Source organism: Notolabrus celidotus, chromosome 18 (genome assembly GCF_009762535.1).
Source record: "Notolabrus celidotus isolate fNotCel1 chromosome 18, fNotCel1.pri, whole genome shotgun sequence".
In the NCBI taxonomy this organism is placed as follows: Eukaryota; Metazoa; Chordata; class Actinopteri; order Labriformes; family Labridae; genus Notolabrus; species Notolabrus celidotus.
The window spans coordinates 29,303,125-29,324,293 of record NC_048289.1 but is presented as its reverse complement, the minus strand read 5'-3'; the positions used below and the strand labels follow the sequence as shown (position 1 = coordinate 29,324,293).

The 21,169-nt window shown below is 42.3% G+C and overlaps 2 protein-coding genes across 14 annotated transcripts; one reads left to right on the top strand and one right to left on the bottom strand.

The window, feature by feature from the left end:
* Positions 1 to 406: 406 nt before the first annotated feature.
* On the top strand, positions 407 to 7,748 carry cbx1b (chromobox homolog 1b (HP1 beta homolog Drosophila)). Of its 7 annotated transcripts, none has more exons than XM_034707791.1 (6): positions 407 to 618; positions 3,364 to 3,445; positions 3,688 to 3,844; positions 3,929 to 4,088; positions 4,697 to 4,791; positions 7,047 to 7,748. In XM_034707791.1, exons 2-6 carry the CDS (start codon positions 3,391 to 3,393, stop codon positions 7,186 to 7,188), a joined length of 609 nt encoding a protein of 202 aa, XP_034563682.1. In that variant the 5' UTR covers positions 407 to 618; positions 3,364 to 3,390; the 3' UTR covers positions 7,189 to 7,748. The 7 variants fall into 7 exon arrangements, with proteins under 7 accessions (XP_034563682.1, XP_034563683.1, XP_034563680.1 ...); XM_034707792.1 differs by having other exon boundaries at positions 407 to 629; positions 3,932 to 4,088; XM_034707789.1 differs by having other exon boundaries at positions 409 to 629.
* A 1,362-nt stretch (positions 7,749 to 9,110) lies between these two features.
* Positions 9,111 to 20,466, bottom strand: nfe2l1b (nuclear factor, erythroid 2-like 1b). 7 transcript variants are annotated; one of them, XM_034707778.1, is made up of 7 exons: positions 20,241 to 20,465; positions 19,376 to 19,495; positions 18,461 to 19,283; positions 17,249 to 17,473; positions 15,071 to 15,160; positions 14,829 to 14,981; positions 9,111 to 13,825 (listed from the first exon to the last, which is right to left on the bottom strand). In XM_034707778.1, the coding sequence occupies exons 3-7, from the start codon at positions 19,019 to 19,021 to the stop codon at positions 12,449 to 12,451; spliced, it is 2,406 nt and encodes an 801-aa protein (XP_034563669.1). In that variant the 5' UTR covers positions 19,022 to 19,283; positions 19,376 to 19,495; positions 20,241 to 20,465; the 3' UTR covers positions 9,111 to 12,448. The 7 variants fall into 7 exon arrangements, with proteins under 7 accessions (XP_034563669.1, XP_034563671.1, XP_034563673.1 ...); XM_034707780.1 differs by having other exon boundaries at positions 19,380 to 19,495; XM_034707782.1 differs by lacking the exon at positions 19,376 to 19,495 and having other exon boundaries at positions 17,249 to 17,440; positions 20,241 to 20,466.
* Between the last annotated feature and the right edge of the window lie 703 nt (positions 20,467 to 21,169).

Genomic DNA, 21,169 nt, shown 5'->3' with positions numbered 1-21,169 from the left:
ATCCTCTTTGAAATAAAATATGTGTGTATAAATACATATATATATGTATATATGTACATATGAATATAAGTATAAACATAAATATAAATATTTGATTTTTAAAGAGGTTAAATATTTGTCAGTTTTAATGAATGGAGACTTAAAGGGATATCTAGCTTTCATGTCTTACAGCTGTTTGGTATCTTTATGTTCTAAGAATGTTAAATATTCAATGTCAGGAGGGTTGAATAAGGCCCTCTGTGTATTGATTCTGTATCAGCTCCTCAGTGAGGGTCGTTCCACTACTCCAGTCCACCCTTTGTTTCCTCTCCTCGATAACAGATCTACAAATCACATGCACTCAGCTGGGCCTGCTCTGAGACCTGCTGAGGAGAGCTTCCACATGAGTGCACAGTCAGTGCAGCTGCTGAGTCCTCTCGCTCCAACAGACCACTGGGACTTTTTCTTCTCTCCTACCAGACGAAGGGGCGGAAACGATCCCTCTGACTGTATGAAGCTGAGGATCTTTATCTCCACAACACATCCATTCAATCCCAGACTTTGGACCTGCACAGTCGCGAGGCAGAGGCTGTCGCGTGGGTTAGTTTCTGCTCGGAGAGGAACTTAATAAATTAAACTGTAAGTCATCGGTGAGTTTAAATCCTGTCTCCCCCTCCTCCCACCTAACGTGTTGTTTCAGTGTATTGTGCACGAGCTTATCAGTCTCTATGTGTTATGGGAATATTATCAATGAAAACTAACACTGCATTTAATGTGAACACAAGAATCATCTCTGCTGCATGACATGTGAGTCTGAAAAATCACCATAATGCATAGACAGCCCTGGAGTGTGTTGCATTAGTTGCTAACGCGAAAGCAATATGGAGGAGACAGAGGCTAACTGCAAACTGAGGGTCCCTGAGAGGCTTTGTCGTGCTCTGCCTGCTGACGTTACCAACAAAAACCCCCTCCATAGAAGAATGCAAGGTGTTTTCACTGCAATGCATGTGCCAATATTAAATACCCTGGGTTATTTTACCATCAGCCTCACATTCCCTCAGTCATGTGCCGCCTCCAGGTGTTGCAAACCCTCCTGTGCACTGTTGTTGATGCTGGCAGTAACAGACAGGTCCATCTTCTGTCTGCCACAGCTGGATGAAGCATCTTGTAGTTACCATGTTAAAGATGCAGCTTTTTATTCTGCATTTAAACTTGCATAACTGACTCCTTACTGCTTTAAAATCCAATGTTTACATTATGCTATAAAGTGATGGTACTTGGGTAACTTCAGGTCATGCAGACCAGACAGCAGAGGCGGGAGCAAATACAGATATGATGATATATCGTCCTGATTGTGCAATTTCATTATCATGTTGCTGGCACCAATCGATCTTGATTTCTATAGCATCAAATCACAACAAATGTTATCAATCAGGCCTAGACCGTACTCTATGTTCTATTATTAACAAAGACCCAACATCAAGACAGGATAAGATCCAGTCCCATCTTACAGACAGGACTCAGTCTGATCTCATCTTAATCCACCATGAGCAGAGCACTTTGCAGCATTTAGCAAGTTACAGTGGCAAGGACAAACTTCCTTTAACAGGCAGAAACTTCCAGCAGGACCAGACTCATGTTAGACACACATCTGCTGAGACCGTGTTGGAGAGCGGAATAGAGGGAGAGATGATGTCAATAATTAATTTATTTAAATTAAAGCTCCTGACAGATTCCCCTTCCAGTGTGGCTCACAGCTTCACTCCATAATGACCCCTCACATGACAATTAGCTTAATCAACACTTTAAGTTTTTAATCCTGATGTTTTTATTATTTTTCAGGCAGTATCACTGGCAGGTTTTTATTCTTTTATAATGTTATATTTCCAATCTTTTAATTGTTTTATTATTTTATCTTTTGTTGTTTTTAGTCTTCCAACATTGTTTTATCTCTTTGCGGTCTTAACCTTTTTATCTTCCTTTCTGTAATTTATTTTGCTGTCACCTCCCTGCAGTTTTTATTATTATTATTATTATTATTATTATTATTAGTTTATTTATGTATTTTTTTCCTGTTAAACTTTTAGTCATTGTCTTCCTCTCATTTCTCTTTCATTGTCTTTTAGTTTCTTTCCTATTTGTAAAGCACTTTGTAACCCTGTTTTGAAAAGTGCTGTATAAATAAAGACTATTATATTATTATTATTATTATTATTATTATTTAGTTGTATTTTGCACTTTTGTGGGCCAGCTTATCAGGTATTATTTCATTATTAACCCTGTGATTTCTCCCCCTATTAGAAATGTGTCATTTCTGTGTTTTAATCAGGACCTTATCTATATATTAGTTTGCTGATTTGTGCAAATTACAGACATATGTGTGTTGGCATACTGTCAACTGTGTGTTTTCTGCAAAAGCTCTTAGTAGACATGCATCCTTACATTTTTTGCACTCATTTTTTAATAGCTTGCTACCACAAGATATTTATATTGTACATATAGTTGCATTGGCTTGTTAACAAAAGATAACTTATGTGCAAGATAAATTATCTTGTGGGATTAAGTTATGGGGGCTCCATACATCAAGATCATTTTCAAAACTAAAATTTAAACTTTACTAAAATATTTAATAGATTAAAAAACGTATATGTCCAATATCCAAAGAACTTTTGGATCAAGTAGGATAACATAGGATTACATTTAAATGTATTTAATTTATTCGATTATTTTCCCCTGATAATAAGTAACGCCTTGTTGTTTCTCAAGATCTCTTCTTATTTATCTTGTAATCTCGGATAATGAAGCTTGTTTCCTCATGCTGTTGCGATCCTGTTATCATGATGAGATAAATTAATGTGTTATAACAGGATAACAAGCTCTGTTATACCTCGATAATAAGAAATATAAGTTGAGACTGTGGGGGAACAACTCAAGATAGTTGCAGTATGGATAAATGTCCGCTCCGGGCTTTGTAGTTTTTGACATGCACTTCTTTTTACTGCTAGAATAACACAGAAACAATCAGTCCAGAGTGTCATTATGTAGTTTGTCCAGCAGAGTGTGAGCTCTCCTCGGCTTCCTGCAAAAATAGACTGCTAATATTTTCTGCAGGTTATTTTATTTATATGAAACAAACAACAATAACACATTTTTCACAAATTTCTCTTTAAGTTATTAGATTGAGAAAGCAGCTAGGTACCTTTGGATATTTATATCTGTGCAGAATTGTTGAAATGTAACATTTAAAAGGTCGACTTCACTTTGCTACCATAGTGTAATTTATGGATTTGCTGCCTCTGAGGTTGTTACTCATGCATCTCTTTTAAATTCTCCAATGCTGTTCTCTCCTCTCTTCCTTCATGCATCAATCTGGATGTTGACCAGGAACCTGCTGGTCCCCAGGTCTACCTGATGAGTATGAGCCTGACTACAGAACCCCCTAACGATGCTCCCGCTGTCACAGAAGGTTTCAAATCTCATTATTTTCAAACATCAATGTCTCTGTTTGACTTGTCTTTGTGCGAGTCAAGAAATGAATCAAGTTATTTATCTGGCTTTATAAATGTTTGTATCCCTTTTTAAAACTTGACTCAGCTCAGTGTTTTCCATTCCAGCTGTGTCCGTACAAATGTAAACATCTGCAAGCAACCATGTTCACAGTTTCACATCTCATCCATCCACTCATTACAGCTGTTTCTGACCCATCAGAGACCAAACTGCCCACACCTGAGAAGAAGGAGAAGAAGCCAGATGACGTAGCCGAGGAAGAGGAGGAGGAGGAAGAATACGTGGTGGAAAAGGTCCTGAACCGGCGGGTGGTGAAGGGGAGAGTAGAGTATCTTCTGAAGTGGAAAGGCTTTTCAAAGTGAGTGAAGTGTGAGATTAGACAGGTAACTTCTTCATTTAAAAACACATACATGACCACAATCTTCCTTTGCACTTGTGTCAGCAGTGAAGACAACACGTGGGAACCAGAAGACAATCTGGACTGTCCAGATCTGATCGCAGAGTTTCTGCAGTCCCAGAAAACGGCGCACGAGGGGAAGAGGAAGGCAGCCGGGGAAGGAGAGGGAGGAGACGAAAGCAAATCAAAGAAGAAGAAAGATGACGTGAGTCCCAATTATCCCGTTTGGTCCCTGTAAATGGCCACTCTACTTGTTCTTTCACACAGGACTGTTCGTACTGAGGGTGCTCGTACACTGGGAGGAAGAAGAAGAAGAGGCATAGACACTTTCTCTAGGCAGCAGCAGAGAGGTCGGATAAAGAGCTGCACGTGTTCTTTGGCATTTGATCGAACCTGAAACCTCATCATGATTATCTTCTTTGTTCAAAAACATCTTAATCTGGATTTAGTGGACCAATAACAGGCTCCAGTTCTCTTTAACACACTCAGGAAGCCCTCTGTATCGTTACTGCATATCTTTAGGTTTTGGATGTTTGGTGGAACAAAGTAAACATTTAAGACATCACCTTCTAGATCTGAATTATTCTACCTCTGTAGCATTAAAGAAAATCATTACAGGGCTGTTTTTGATGTTTTGATTGTGTATCCCTAAATGACAGATAAGGGAAAAGAGTCTTGCTTCTATCTTACCTGACCGCATTCCCCTGCACCGCTTCCTTATAATCCACCTTTAAACTTCCAAACAGTCTGTTATAACGCCGTGAAGTTCCTCTTCTCTGTGTGCTGAAGTTGTGTTCCTGTTTTGATCCTCAGACAGAGAAGCTAAGGGGCTTTGCTCGAGGGCTGGATCCAGAACGGATTATTGGAGCCACAGATTCCACAGGAGAACTCATGTTCCTCATGAAATGGTTTGTATCCACTGTGCATGATGACCGCTGTTCAAAGTAGAACATCACTGTGTTTACATGCAGCAGTAATACCTACATAGGAAGAGGACAATCCAACCTGTTGGGAAAGATATCCTGATTGAGAAGGGAGGTTTACACTGGCTGCTATCCAAAATAATATCCATGTTAACTCTTGATACGATTGTTTCTTCTTGTTGGGGGTAAAACATTTCTAACTGTTTCAGCTTTTTGTTAGAGGTGGAATTGAGGAAAACATAATTTTTTTGCTGGAGACAATACAAGAAATCTGGATTATTGAAGGTCTCCATGGTCAAAAAAGGCACCATTTCAGCTCAGGGCCCCCTCATAAAGAGGCTACAAGTCCTTGTGCACTAGTCAAGGGATTGATTCCTGGTACCGGCATGATTCGGTGCATGTCTTATCCACCATTTCTCTCGTTTTTAGCAAGCTGTTCTGTCATAAAAAAAATGCTTAAACAAAGCAAAACACTGACTAGTAAAGTCACAGAGATAAGAGAGGAGGAGAGTTATATCCCAGATGCACAGCTGGGGGCAAGTGTAGGAGCAATCTGGAGGTGTAACTGCGACAGCAATTATTTTTGTTTCATGCACAATGATGCAGGGACGGCGATTTTGTCAGAAGTGGAATTGAGGAAAACATTGCAACGGCTAACAAAACCGGTCTCTAGCCGACGTAGTTTTTTTGCTGGAGACTTAAAAAGCAAAATCTGGATTATTGAAGGTCTCCATGGTCAAAAAAAGGCACCCTTTCAACTCAGGGCCCCCTCATGAAGAGACTACAAGTCCTTGTGCACTAGTCAAGGGATCGGTTCCTGGTACCAGCATGATTCGGTGCACGTCTTTCCCCACATTTCTTGTTTCTCTTGATTTGTATCGTCATAAAAAATGCTAAATCCCCCCAAATTATCCAAAAGAAAACAAAACACTGACTAGTAAAGTCACAGACGTGAGAGAGGAGGAGAATTAAATCCCAGATGCACAGCTAGGGGCAAGTGTAGGAGCAATCTGGAGGTGTAACTGCGACAGCAATTATTTTTGTTTCATGCACAATGATGCAGCGGCGGCGATTTTGTCAGAAGTGGAATTGAGGAAAACATTGCAACGGCTAACAAAACTGGTTTGTAGCTGACATAATTTTTTTGCTGGAGACTTCAAAAGAGAAATCTGGATTATTGAAGGTCTCCATGGTCCAAAAATGCACCACTTCAGCTCAGGTGCCCCTCATAAAGAGGCTATAAGTCCTTGTGCACTGGTCATGGGATCGATTTCCAGTACCGGCATGATTCGGTGAACGTCTTTCCCCACATTTCCTGTTTCTCTTGATTTGTACCGTCTTAAAAATGCAAAATCCCCCAAAATAATCCAAAAGAAAACAAAACACTGACTTTCTAAGTTACAGACGTGAGAGAGGAGGAGAATTAAGGTGCTGTTTTTTGTGCTGGGAACGTCCACGACCTCAATTTCAGAGTGCTTCTCACCAGCGTTTATTTTTGCTAGGTCAGGAAAGTCGTCCCACAGCACTTTCGCTCCCATGAGTAGTGACTGTTAGGTCTGTTTTAAAATGCTCTGCATGCTTCATACTTGATTTCCTTCAATGGCATTTTAACAAGAAACTGTAGAAACTATTGATAGAAATCGTGTCGTAGCATGAACAGCAGCTCTAAACTTGGAAATTGTGCCTCAAAAAACAAGTGGGATAACTTTTCTCCTCTGTATGGACCTCCGCCATTGTTGTTGACAATTCTAATGCCTGATTAGTCGGTGATGAGGAAGTGACATTGATGAGCGTGGCGGTGTTCCAAAAGTTGAACTATTCTCATGCTGAAGACGCTGAGCACTGGAAACACTGAAACACACTGGGTTTGAATAGAAAATAGGCGCTGCAAGTGCAATAAACGGCGGCAGTGGACACAGCACCGAGTGTGATGCACAGCTAGAGGCGAGCGCAGGAGCAACATGGAGGTGTCACAGCGACAGCAATTTTTTTGTATTACAGGCAATGATGCAGCGAAGGCAATGTTTTTTAAAAACCGGAACGAGGAGACATTACAGCTTCTCTTTCTGCTCTTTTCAGCACAATCGATTGAACAAGTCCACGTTTGTCGTAGCTTTATTCAGACATGCCAGATTTGGATTTAGAGTCTCTGATCAGACTGATTTAAACCTGCTTCATTATCTGACGGCTCACTAACATACTGAATGTATCATTCGATCTGTTTCCTGTTTTTCTTGCAGGAAGAACTCTGACGAAGCAGACTTGGTGCCAGCGAAGGAAGCTAACGTGAAGTGTCCGCAGGTGGTCATCTCCTTCTACGAGGAGAGACTCACCTGGCACTCGTACCCGACCGAGGACGAGAAGAAAGATGACAAGAACTAACGCAGGGCAGCGGGGCCGGGGGACAGAGAGGAGCTGTAGTTTTGAACTTCATTGTACTTTCGACATGGGAGGGGAGGGGGGGGGAGAAGACAAGCAAGACAAGCAAGACAAGCAAGACACCACCGACTCATTCGTCTTTTGGTGTAGCTCGACTCTTTGGTTCTATTTTTCTCTGGATGTAATCAGATTGTAAATAAGCTTCAGGTTTGCTCGACAAATCCCAGCCTGACTTTAAATGTCTGAGCGCAGTGTTACTCTCCAGCATCCAGTCCAGTTTTCAGGCCGCGTCAGTATCCGTTACAAACAAATCCAGTGCAGTGATTTCATCTTGCTCTTAAATCGTTTCAGTGAGGTGATTTTTTTTTTACTCGTGTGCCATTTCTAATTTAGTTTTTTACTTGGTACAAAGTTCTGTTGATCTTAGCCGTTTCCTTAGGACTTGTTTGGTGTATGATTATAAACCCTTTTCAGTGATTGATTTGGTCATTAGTAATCTTTGTAGTGATTTTCATTCTAATGTCTTGCTTGTCAGTTTTTGGAGAATAAACCACTTTTTGTTACCTTGTGTTTCATGATGGTGTCAATTTTAATACAGCGTTATAATAAGGTGGCAGGTACGGATACTGAGAAGGATCATTGTCAATTTTAAAAACACAAAGACACCCGTCAGAACAATTTAGAGAAGAGCTACAGGAAGTGTCAGACTTTCTAACACTGTTTTCTATGAGAGAGGATTAAGGCCACTGGGGGAAAAAATTAAAGTGCAATTTTCTTTTCATTCTAGGAAAAAAAGTCAGAATGTTGACTTTTTTTTCTTTTTGAATTCTGACCTTAATCTCAGAATTTTGACTTTGATTTCAAAATTATAGAATTCTAACTTTAATCACAGAATTTTAACATTGATCTCAGAGTTTTTACTTTAAACTCAGAATTTTGACTTTGATCTCAGTATTCTAGAATTTTGAATTTAATCTCAGAATTCCAGAATTTTGAATTTAATGTCAGAATTCCAGATTTTTGACTTCAATTTCAGAATTCTAGAATTTTGAATTTAATCTCAGAATTCCAGAATTTTGAATTTAATGTCAGAATTCCAGATTTTTGACTTTAATCTCAGAATTCTGACTTTAATCTCCAACCAAATTTGCAAATTAACACTCTTCTGCAGGAGTCAAAAATGTAAAAACAAAAAAAGCAGCATGGCTTTAATTTCAACACTATAATCTAGCAGCACATATGAGACTGATTTTGGCTCCAGTCTCAGAATATTACACCTGAATTCAGTCTAACTGTAAGGGCAAGCAACGCTACATCTCTCTTTATTGTTAAACCTTTGAAGAAGGGATGTTTACAATTAATCGAGTATCCAATAATCAGAAAAAAACATCACGTGGTCTCATGTTTCATTCAGCTATCAAGGAGAGGTTTTACATTAAAGCATGTTTCAATGTGAATCGGCTGACTGAAGGAGACGCTCGGCTGTGCAACAGGTCTTCAAAATAGGAACGAGTAGAAAACTTGACACTGTGAGTCTGAAATATGTTTCTGTTCAGTTCCCTTGTTGCAGTAAATCCACATGTAGTCTGAGTCTTCACTTTATATGACTGTATGTCTGCAGAGATTACTTTTGAGCCTGCTCCACGTGTGTAACATCAATATGATGATCTGTAGATATTCAATACAGTCAGTTATATATAATGTGTCAATAAGGAACATTTGTTAGAAGGGAAAAAATGCATTTGGCATTGTTCTGGCATGGAAAACTTAGAATTAACATCCTTACTTTATAGCCATTCAGGAACAGCTCTGCTTTCTGATAACCTGGCTGTCTTAAATACCTGCTTCTGATTGGTCCAAGACTTTTTTTTTGGCACAGCACACGTCAGGATCTTTTACCATTCATGACAACTAGAACACAAGAGTCACAGGTGAAAATAAAAACACTTTATTAATCAATAAAAACAATTCTTGATTGCCAGCAAATATCTCAAAACAGAGGGAACTACATCCAAACTCAAAGCAGAGGGTGAGACCGTCATGGAGACATTTGACAAACTACATAAATCATGAGAAACACAAACATGAAAATATTTACAGAACAAGACAGACAAAAAAAAGTGCACTAAGTAGTAGCAGTACTAAATAGTTGGTGTTGCACTGGGTTACACTGAAGTGTATGTTAACCGGAGTTTCATGCCTGAATAACATTTAATGAAGACACTTCTCCTTTTTTGGACATCATCTTAATGTTGCGACTTCAGTTCAGCCTCTTGTAGATATTCTAGCCTAACCGCTATCTCAGCTGCAACACTTCATCTATTTTTTTTAAAGTCTTTATAAAGAGGGCGATGCAACATGTACCGACAAACGTCATTCAAAAAGACAAGTAATAGCACTTCTACTTCGAGAACCTTTTCCCTCTCGGTTCTCAAAACATTAAAAGTGAAGATAATGAGTTTGTGAAATAAAGGCATTCAAAGAAAAGTGGCCGCTTTTTCCTCTCGTCCAACGCGTCGGCTCACTTTGTTAATCGACACACAAACCAAACAACAGAGGACTTTTGAGTATTCCAGCCAACAGCTTGGCTTTTACAGCAGTTTAAAAAGTGACCTCCAGTGGCTTCCTGTCGGGGAACTTCAGAGTCGTGTCGCTACACAACCGCGACAACCGCGCCTGGTTTGATGTTACGACTAAAAAAAAACGAGGATTTGAAGAGTTAAGGTGAAAAACAAACACTCAAAAGATGCTCTGATACCGTTCTCTCCTTCCTGATACGTACAGCCGACACACCCAATACCTGATTTGAGCTCCTCCTGAGTACCCCGCCGATACTAGAGGGATCACTGGATCATTATTACACCGCTGTTAGCTACTTAAATGTGGGTTCTGATATGTAAACTGAAGACGCCAAGAAAAATGAAGCGAACGTAGAAGTTGCAGTTCCTCAAGCGTCCACTAGAGGCTGGCTCCAAAAGCACCGGAAGCCACATACACACCCATTCTAAAAAGCCAAAAAATAAACCTGTCTTGGTCTGAATCACTTATTCTTCTTTGATGTTAGAACTTATTCGTTTTGAGGATATCAAAGCTGCTGTTGGTAGTCCTGGAATAAACATCAGTTCAGGGAGAGATTTTGAATGTCAACACTACCCCTCCACACTAGATTTCCCTCTCACTACACCCCTCTCTGCTCCTGTAAGCCCCGCCCACAAACAGATCGTAGTGCACGCTCAATCAGGACGATGTAGGAGGACCAATTAGGACGGTGGCTCTGATTGGTCGGAGCTTACGGGAGCAATTGGAATTTATAGATTGCTGAGAGATCTCGCCATAATCTCAAAACACCTCAGTTATTGAATAAGTTTTGTTTTTCTACCCCAATTCTACCAACTGCAGCTTTAAGGTGTCATGTTTTGCATAATTAGGGGCGTGGCTAACTTGATTGACAGGAGGGCACATTGCAGCTGTTAGCGAGGAGGCTAAAGGCCCGCCTCAACTCCAACTCTCTGCCTCATGCTAGGTCGATCAAAAGTTATGCTGAGTCGGCATTTCCAATAAATTGATCGCTGTTGTTGGCTTCAAAACAATTCAATCTTGCTCATCGTGGTCTTGTTTTCTTTTATAGGTCGTAATGAGGCATCAATATTAATTTCAGTGCATTACATAACCAGATAAAAACTCAGTACAGGAGCTTTAAAGCTTCATTTTACCAGTTTTAACCATTTTAACTCAACTTAAGTTGGTTTATCTTGAGTTTGTGTTTTTCTAACAACGTTTTGAAGCTTTAAGAACATTAGAACATCCAAAAACAGGAAGTGTTTTCTCTCTGTGGCTTTAAACTTGAGGAAGCAATAGTCTTTATCATGCTGTTTTGAAGAAGACAGGCTGAATAATAACTGAATCAGACCCTTGCATTGTTGGGCGTACCCACCAATAGCTCGTACTGAATCTTAGGCTGCATCTTGTGGACTTGTGATAAAGGTATCAGAACATCTTTAAGAGACCCTTAACCTCTTTAATATGTGACATCCCGGAGCTGGACATCATACAGTACTCTCTGGAGCTCCTGGTCCTTCACACCTCCTCAGTTTCCTCTAATGATTTCAGGCTCTGCTAACTGAAGTTTTTTTTAAATAAATAAAGAGTGTGTGTAGACTGTGACGTAAAGCTGATGTGGATTGACCTCTAACCTTGCTTATACTACAGATTATGAACAGTTAATAAGAGCCTCTCTAAACGCAGCTCCAGTTATTTAAAACCTGCAGCGAAGGAATAGCGACAGACACGGCAAAATGCATATAGCCAAGCCTTTTAAAGACAAATTACAGTGCTATGTATAATTTATAAGGAAGTTGATACGTTTAGCAATGCAGTGTGCCTCCTCCATAAAACATCCATCCGCCCCTCTTGCAGGACTTCACCCTCCAGGCCTCTTTAAGCAGCGGCCAGCCCAGGAACAACCTCTGACTCTCTCTCGTGTTAACGTCCTCCGGCCACACACAACAAACCCGATCTCTTCAGGGCTTTTCCAAACTTAGATGCAACTGACTCAGAAACTGGAATCTGCTTGACAAACCTACAGAGTTAGAGTGCAGTTATTGAGCATTTAAGATGTATTCAGATCGAGTGATGTGCACCATACAACCTTTGGTTAGTATAGGTGTCAATAACATCCTAAAATGAGGGACTTTCTTTAGCCTTTGGTATCTTTACTCACACCCATGGATGATGTTTCTATCCTTAAGATTTGCAACTTAAAAGCCTCAGTGACCATGAAAAATCACTAAAAGTCTCCAGGGTGGGATGTGATCTGATAGTCCTTTAAAACCTTCCGTGCATAGGTAATCCAACCATCCTCGTTGACAGTGTTCAAACTCCCGACTTCCCTCCTTTCCTGGTTTCCTCCCTACACATTTCCTCCATCCTCAGTGGTTTTGGTGCAAAAAGGATCAAGAGCAGCTAAAATATTTCTAATAGCTCATCGTATGTCCTTTTATATCCCTCTTCTTCTTGCTTATTGTTTCCCCCCGACTAAATAATGAAATATCGGTACCGAAGAGCTACTTCAGCTTCAAAGTTGTTTCCAGGAAATAAAAGTAGGAACAGAATGAAAAGGGAGAAACTTATGCAGGAAGAGTAGTCAACATTTCTCTACTCACCAGATTCTTCTTAAAGGAAAAAAGGACATCTCTCTTGCATCTGCAGAAATCTTTCTTATTGACTTAGCAAAGTTATAGAATACACAGCAGTTTTCCCCCCTTCACTTCTTTTTGTCTTTTTGTTTTTTCTCTGGCTTGCGGTTCTGCTCGGCGGTCGTCACGCAGCGAGGCATGATGAGCACGCTGCCGTCGGCGCTGTACTGGAGCGAGTACTCGCTGGGAGGATAGGGCCGGCCCTCCTCGTCCCTCAGCTGACTGAACACCTCCTGGTACAGACTCTGCACCTTCTGCTTCATCTGGCGGATGGAACGGATGAACTCCATCTTCTCCTTCAGCAGGCGGGCCTTGTCGCGTCGCAGGTCGTGGACTCCCTGCTCCAGGTTTATGATGGTGTCCAGCTTGCGTTTCCGGCAGTTCTGGGCCGCCAGCTTGTTCTTGCCGCGCCGGCGGATGTCGCGGATGAGGGCGAGCTGCGGTTCGCTTAGGTGGTGCTTTGCGAGAAGCTCGTTGAACTCCTCCACGGGGAGGTTGATGATCTTTTCGTTGGAGAAGGGGATTTTCATCGCCCGGGCTCTGCGTTCGTCGCGACTTGCGTGCTTGTCGAGCAAGTCCTGATGAGTCTGGAGCTTTGAGTTGTGTTTGTCACGGACGGTCTTTTTCCCGGTTGGGATGGGGAGCTCGGGGTGCTCGGCGAAGGCAGAAGAAAGTGGCAGGTTGTAGGTGTGATTGTGGCTGATGCTGTCGAGGTGAGGGAGGCTGTGGAACTGGGACGGGTCCTGATAGCTCATACGGCAGAGCTTACTGTACCCGGGCTGATAACCTCCAACAGCCCCCTCCTCCGGCTCCACGGTGGCGACCTCTGAGTCAGTGCTGTACCCTACGGCCCCCTCCTCTGAGAAGGTGGCAGACGTCGAGGAGGACGACGCTGCAGAAGAGCAGGAGGTCTCTGAGCTGCTCGGGGAGGCCGGGCTGTGGCTGGAGTCCAGGGAAAGACCAGAGTCCGAATCAAGCTCGTCCTCGAGCTGGGACGCTTGTGCCTGGCTGAAGCCCTCCTCCATGGCGAGGTCCAGCAGGCTGATCTCATCGAGCATGGACTCCTCCAGGAGGGTGCTGAACGGATCAGGCAGGATAGGCGTGGACGTGACGTTGTTACTAGAACTGTTAATGTGAGGAGGGAGGAAGATCCCGGTCAGGTTAGTGGTTCCAAACGTGGAGTTGATGTTGCTCGAGTTGCTGGACGAAAGTCTGGGTGCGGTGGTTCTCGGGGGGATGTTAACGGATTCCAACTGGGGACTGAAGATCTGGGGGAAGTCTTGGCTGCAGCTGGGGAGGGAGGCCTGGTGAAGGCTGACATCCTGGTTCACTGGTGTAGAGCCAGCAGAAAGTTCAAAGTTCCCAGCAGTGCTCGACTCGGGAGTCCCGCTTGTGCTGTTCACGCTGCTGGAGTTCGTGTGAACCGAAGTGTTCACTTCCATCGCCTTTAAAACAAGGAGGAGGACTTTGTCAGGGGAGTGTCTCTGTACTACTAATATTATAACAGACACAAGAGGCAGATTTAACACTTCTAGTTATGCTTTTTCCCCTAAGATGATCCCTTAGAGAAGATTGTTTTAAATCATTTTGATCTTTTTAACTGACAGTCCTCAGACAACAAACACTTGAAGGAAATCAGGACAAACAAACACATATTAAAGCTAGGGTTGGTAGTCACAGAAAACTAGCATGACATTGAACATAGCATTTCCTCAGGACTCCGTCTAACCCCTCCCCCCCTGCTAGCTTAGTAATAACATTGCTGATCAAAACCGGACACTTTTATCCTCAGTCTGGTGATAAAGTGGTCTTGGGTAAGTTAAGAGGAAGGTTAATATTTAGTGTTGAGGCTTGACAGTGAAGTTTTGGGAGGGAGGGACAGTTTTACATATCTGCATCAAAGAAAGGATGCTCTTCTTGTCCTACAGGCTTCTGCGCTGGTCACGGGACTGAAAACTATGAAAGCAGTATCCCTTAAAGCTAGGGTTGGTAATCACGGAAAACTAGCATGACTTTGAATGTAGCATTTCCTCAGGACTCCGTCTAACCCCTCCCCCTCACATGCACGAGCGCCGCTGATTCACAACCATATGATTGTGATTGCACTACGTCAACTCATGTCTCACTCAGAGGTAAGAAAACACCAAAACATTCTCATAGTGAAAGTTAAAAACACAAACAAACATAAAATGTACGCTATGCAGGAGGCGGGCAGAACGGCAGGACAGGATCTGATTGGTTTCATAATTTGGCTCCTGATGACAGGGATTGGTTGGTGTTTTCCAGGTTTACTCCGGCTGTAGATAGCAGCTCTTTTTACCTCTCTTTTAAGAACACATTATGTATTGATTACCATCAGGACATAAAGATCATTTTAACCAGTATAACAAAAAGTGTATCTAAATCTGACTACCAACCCCAGCTTTAATAGTAAGAGGGGGGACGTACTTGTAGCTCCATGATGTCCAAGATGTCTTGCCACTGCTGCTCCAGGTCTAACTGCGGCTCTGCTGCAGGCAGCTGTGGTGCCACAGGAAGGCCCTGAGATGTAGAAGGAGCTTCATTGGAAACTATTTCCCTGTTGACAGCTGGAGCTGGAAACTAATCAAAGACATCAAATACATGAATTTAAAACACTGTGGTTTGTGCACATCATGTTTATCTGAGGGCATTGATGTTAAAATCTTTACCTCAGATTCTTCTCCAAATGGAAACGTGGCCTCCAACAGCCTTAAACATTCTTGTAGAGACAATGAAGTCTGGGAGCCGATGCCTGGGAGCTGGATGATCACAAGAATACACAACAACACAATCAGAAGTGCGGAATGACTCCCTTTAAAGGTGACATATCATGCAAAAATCATCTTTTTAATGGTTCTCTACCTGAAATATGTGTCCCTGTCTACAAACCCCCCGAAAATGAAATAAATCTATTCTGCCCCTGTTCTGATTTCTCCACCTTTCTGTAAATGTGTGCTGAAACCAGCCGTTTCAGTTTTCAGTGTTTTTCATACGTCACAACAACATCCGGTCTGTAACAGGAAGTCAGAGCTCGGAGCTTGTTCAGCCCATAGACTGTATAAAATACAACTCAACCCCTCCTCCGTTTTTCATTCCCTGCCCACATGCGTGCTAACAAGGAGCTTAGGAAGGAGGCATGCTAGTTGTAGGCTGTCTTAATAAACACAAGGGTCGGTTTTACTCCCCACGTCTGCAGATTTGAAGATCTAGTGGATGATTTTTTTTGGAAAAGTGCTAGCGCTAGTTAGCATAGCCGCATAGCTACATGTTCGTAGCTGTACCAAGACACACGTCGACATACTGACAAATAAAACAACAAGAAACACTAAATCTGTGACCAATGGTTCAGAAAGGTCCTGCTGCAGGCGCCTCTCCTTCAGGATCAGATTCTGGATCAGATTCAGAGGGTTGAAGTAACGCGGGTCTGTGAGCAGCCAACATGTAAACATTAGATCAATGTGATGGACAGCCGAGGCCACATCCACTTCCTGAGGGGGCGTGGTCAGAGAGCTCATTCTCATTTAAAGGCACAGACACAGAAAACAGCCTGTTCTGAGCAGGGCTGAAACAGAGGGTTTACAGGCAGACCAAAATCTGATTTCAAAGTGTTTTTTTGAGCATTAAACTTTAAAGACATGTTTTGGGGACCTCTTAGACCAATATATGTTGATGATAAAGAGCATAATATGTCACCTTTAAGTTCTGGTCTGATCACGTTCACATTGTTGTAAGTCACACTGATGGTCGGGACTCTACAGCAGCTTATGATGGGACTCAGTCCAGGGTGCAACTGGACCCTCTGTTCTGACCATTAAAAGTAAAGATCAGACTTTAAAAAATGGAGGATGGTTAATTCCACTCACTTTCTTGGGGGACCGATCACAGTGTGTGCAGTCTAACACAATCTCTACACACCTCTATTAAACGCTTAATCAATTCCTTGTTGATCGAGGAAACATCCCCGCTCGGCGCCCACGCAGGGCGCAGTGCATTAAGTCTCACCGTGCTCAAACACATTGAGCGATCGCTTCTTTCTCACCATCAGCGAATTCATTTCAACATACAAAAAGTGCCAGCTACCTTCAGAGGGCGGGTCTCCTCCCTACAGCTGCTCAGTGCGGTTATGTGGTATGCACCAGCTCAATAAGCAGACGAGCTTCCTTTATTAGTCTGCTAAGACTCCTAAACTCATCCTCTGCACTTCCCCGTTAAAACAGTTTGTCTTTAGGAGCATGGAGGGACTACTTCTTTGATTTCATTGTGTAACCCTGAGTTACATAACGAGGAATAAAGAAACGTTGAAACACAGAGTTCAGGTTTAACAAACAGGTATCCATCACTGTGACAGAGCTGCTAAATCCAGCTGGATTTAAGACCTATTCATCTCAGAGTCCTGCACACACACATTTTCATAATCTCACGTTTCTGTCTGGAGAAATAATCTTTGTATTTTTCTATTTAATGCAAAGCTACTGCGGCCTAGTGTCTGAAAAAACAATATGTAACGGAGACAAATGCAACGAAATGATCAGGTATGGTTCATTTAGAAAACATCAGCTTCAGTGGTTTCACAAAGACTAACTTTAGACCACTGGAGTGGATGTTTTTGTTGCTGGTTTGCCTTTAAAACCCTGAAACAGAAGCCATTCAGCTTGATGTTCTTGCTCTTTACCTCACGCAGGAATTCATTTTCTGTGATCCACCATATGGAAGACTAAGGAGACTAATCTTTTATCACCTGCCTGCAGCTCCCAAGCTTCCACTTTCTTTTCATGTTCTCTGAAGCTGTTAAACGTGCAACCTCCCTCTGCATGAAGAACACACAGAGATCAACGTTGCCTACAAACCTGCTCTGGAATACTCTCCCCCGTCTCCCCGTCCACCGGCTGAGCACCTTGCAGATTCACTCCGTTCCTCCAGCTCTCCTGCTCCTCGTTCCCGTCTTTGTTTTCCTGTGGGCTGGGCTTCTGCTCCTCCTCGCTCTCCTTCTGTCTGTTGCTGTAGTTGAACACTTCTCTTCCCGCACCGAGGTCGATGTCCTGTCGCCATAGGATGTCAATCAAGTCAATGTCCTGGAAAAACATATAGCAACCATTGAAAAATGGCCCTGTGCAGAGAAAAGTTACTTTAATGACCAGGTAGGCAAAAAAGGTATTGAAAGTACAAATGAAACCCAACATATGTGCCACATTTAGTGACTTCTAATCTAATAAATGATAAAAAAAAAATGTCTTCTATTAAAAAAGTTAACTGCGGGAGAAATTGAGGCAGATCATGTAACATAAGAGAAGACAAGATGATGCAACCATGATATAAACACTTTGACATGGTGGTTAACATGTGATCTGAGAGAAGTCGTGGTTCATTACAGCCCAACAATGACTTTATGTCACCCCTAACTTCCCCTCATCAATATGGCCATTATGTGCAAGCTTTCTTACACAAAATTAAATGATAACCGTCACAGAGTCATCACTGACCGATAGAAACATTGACACAATGAACTTTTGTCTGACTCTTTCAGGTAAATTAAAAACAGCTCTGTTATCTGCTCTTTCTCAAAAAGGAAAATGAAAGAAGTCGGCTTGTTGGCAGTGTTTTGTCCCAGTAGGACCCACATGAGCGACATTAAATGTGACCACAATCACAGCTGTAACAAATGTGACTCAACTGGTTTGACTAAAAATATCTGACACTAATAAAAGACCAAGGCTGAGGAACACGAATGATCCATCTCAACTTGGTATATAATACATGCTGTAGCTTTAGGGGGAGAGAGGACTCACATGTTTATGCTTTCATTCCCCTGAGGAAGTTATCTTTGTGAAAATGTGATAACTAAGAAAGTCTTTCTGAATGTGTGGATCCTTTTTTGGGAACACCACACTAGGCCACACTGAAACATCTGATTTATCATCCTATTTCCAGACTGCTGAATTTCTGTACCATAAAAACACATGATTAAATCCTGCTTCCCATTGTTTATGTCTTTACAAGACAAAGTAAGTGTTAGCCTCCTCCTTTATGCTTCAAGACAAGACAGAAACAAGCTGCAGTACCTCTTTCGTGAGGTCGTCGTTGCCATCCCCCCTGCTGCCCTGCTCCTGGTTTCCCTCTGGGGCCACAGCTCCCAGGCTGCTGTCCGCTGCGTTCAGGTTGTACGTGGATTCAGGCGCTCCGCTTCCTCCCCTCATGGCCGGGGTAGCGTCAGGGTTGTTAACGTCCTCTAGGCCGGCCCCATTGTCCAGGGTGATGCTGGGGCTGGACTGGCTGCTGGGGGACACCACCGTCTCAGAGTCACGATGTACCAGCCAGGTGTTGAGCTCGGTACTGGGCACGGAGAGGCGATCCAGCTGGCGCACCTGGTTCAGCAGCCGCCGAGTGGTGAAGAAATGGTCCAGGTCCACACTCTTTGGATGGATGCCATAGCCGTCCAGCGTGTTGCGCAGGTTGTGAAACTGTGTCTGGGTGTAGGCTGAGCTAGGGCCCAGGATGATCTCTCTCAGTGGGGGCAGCTGATTGCTTAGATAGGTGTCAACGTCCACCCGCACCCCAATGAGACTCAGAAGGATGGTGAACTGAATCAGGCCCTCTGTGAAGTACTTTTTCAGGTAAAGCATTTCTTTACAAAGGAACAAAAGGTGAAAGTAAAAAATAAAAACAAAAACGGGACGTGGATGGATACTTCTGTAGCTGTACTAGAAGACAGAGACACACACATAAACATAAAAAGTGGTAAAAGATAGTGAGGAGGGGAAAGGGTCTTCAGATGGATTCTGTTTGTTTAGAAGGCATGTGACATCCAGGATGGGGTTTCCAGTCCGAGGGAGTCCAGTTAGTGCTCAAAGCTTTGTTCTTCATAAGGTTCTCATCCTCCCAGTCCTGGTTAAAGTGAGACAGAATATTTTATTGCTCTGCTGCAAACACACACTCAACATCACAACCAAACCCCAAGACATGCAAGCAGTACCCACCTACGTTTGCATTATGTAGCACATGTTAATGGAAGAATAAAACCAGGACTTGCAAACCCCCTCTGCAACCACTCCATCCTCTCAAGACTAGAGAAGTGATGTCGGCTCGCTTTTCTTTCCCTGTTAAATCAGCAGACCCGAGTTGATGACAGCTTTTAGGGATCACCCCACCCTTGACAGGACAACTACTTCTGGTGGGTGCTGCTGAAGGTGAATGAGGGAGTCGAGAAAGCTGGCTGGGCTGGCTAGCAGACGCACCAACGACAGCGTTAGGAGGCAGGCAGGGTCCCTCCCTCCTCGATCACAGCTGCGCCTATCTTTATCACGTTAGCCGTTAGCTGCACACGTGGAATATGACATTTTTTAAAACTATTAAACTGCAGAAATGTTTCAAAACGCCTCAAAAGCTGGTTCGTTTTCTCTCTGTGGACCTAGAAAAGTGACAGGTGCACCCACTGGTATTTTAGGAGTACCTACTTCCGCTGTGGCTAGCATCAAACAATCTCCCTAGCAACAAGTGGTGAAAAGATGATTGACAGACTCTTCAGCCAATCATGTGCGTGAAGCAATGTGACGACATATGACTCCAGCTACTAACAGCCAATGAGAATAAAGCATGGGCGGGGTTAAAGGAAAATGCTAAACTACTATTGGAACTCAAAGCTTGCACTGAGCTAGCCTGGTGGGCTAGTTTCCCGTTAACTATCTTAATCATTCAACTACTTTGAAAAGTGTTAACCACACACTCCCACGGTTTCACCCACAAACACGTCTTATTCATGTCACGTGAACTTCAGCTATAAATCACTGCTACATGTCTCGTCTCGCGCATTAGTTAATAAAAATGTCTTGATTTAATACTCACTCGTGGAGATTTAGCAGCTTTATCTTCACGCGCCAGAGTCCTCTACCTCCTAAGAGCTGTGCAAAGTCCAGTTTCATTAAAAGTTCCACAGTGCTGCCAGGTGTAGCATCCTCCAGCCTTTCCTCATTGAATGGCCCACCATGACTTGCAGAATTGCTAGCTAGCCCGGCTAGCCTAGCAGCACCGCTTGACACCAAAACACGCTTTCGCACTGAGCATGCGCAGAACATTCTAGTGGCTGAGCTTTCATCAGCCGACTGAAAATCCCCCCTCGGTGATTTAATAACACAGGCTGCTCCAATAAAGTCACACTTTTAACATTATTTACAGGAAAGTAACAGATTATTTAATTATTATGACTAGACAAATTATTATTTAATGTACGCCACAGTATTAACTACGGAAGTGGATTAGGGCCACTGAAAAATCTTAAAAATTAAGGTCAACATTTTTTTTTAACTATTATTCTGAGAAAAAAGTCTGAATTCTGACTTGATTCTCAGAATTCTGACTTTAATCTCAGAATAATAATTTAAAAAAACATTTTGACCTTAATTTTTTTTTTCAGTGGCCCTTATCCTCTTCCATAATTAAATCCTAAGTCTAACACTTTTTAATATTTTATTGTGTATTATTTTATTCAAAATAATAATGTTTTTAATCTATTTTAAACTGTATTATTATTTCTTTATTATTCAAAAGGACCATGCATATTAATTAACACTTCTGTAAATATGCCAGAGTTAGCCAAAAGGCTAGTTTACATCCGTAGTCCCTTGCCAGATGTTAAAAAGGCTCCCTTAAAAGATCAAGATTAAACAAAGAGAGTTAAAAAAAAATCAAAGTAAGAAGGTAGAGGAGAAACCAAAACACAAACAAACAAAAAAGAGAAGAAAAGAAAAGTACAAATAGCCCCATACGATTAAAAA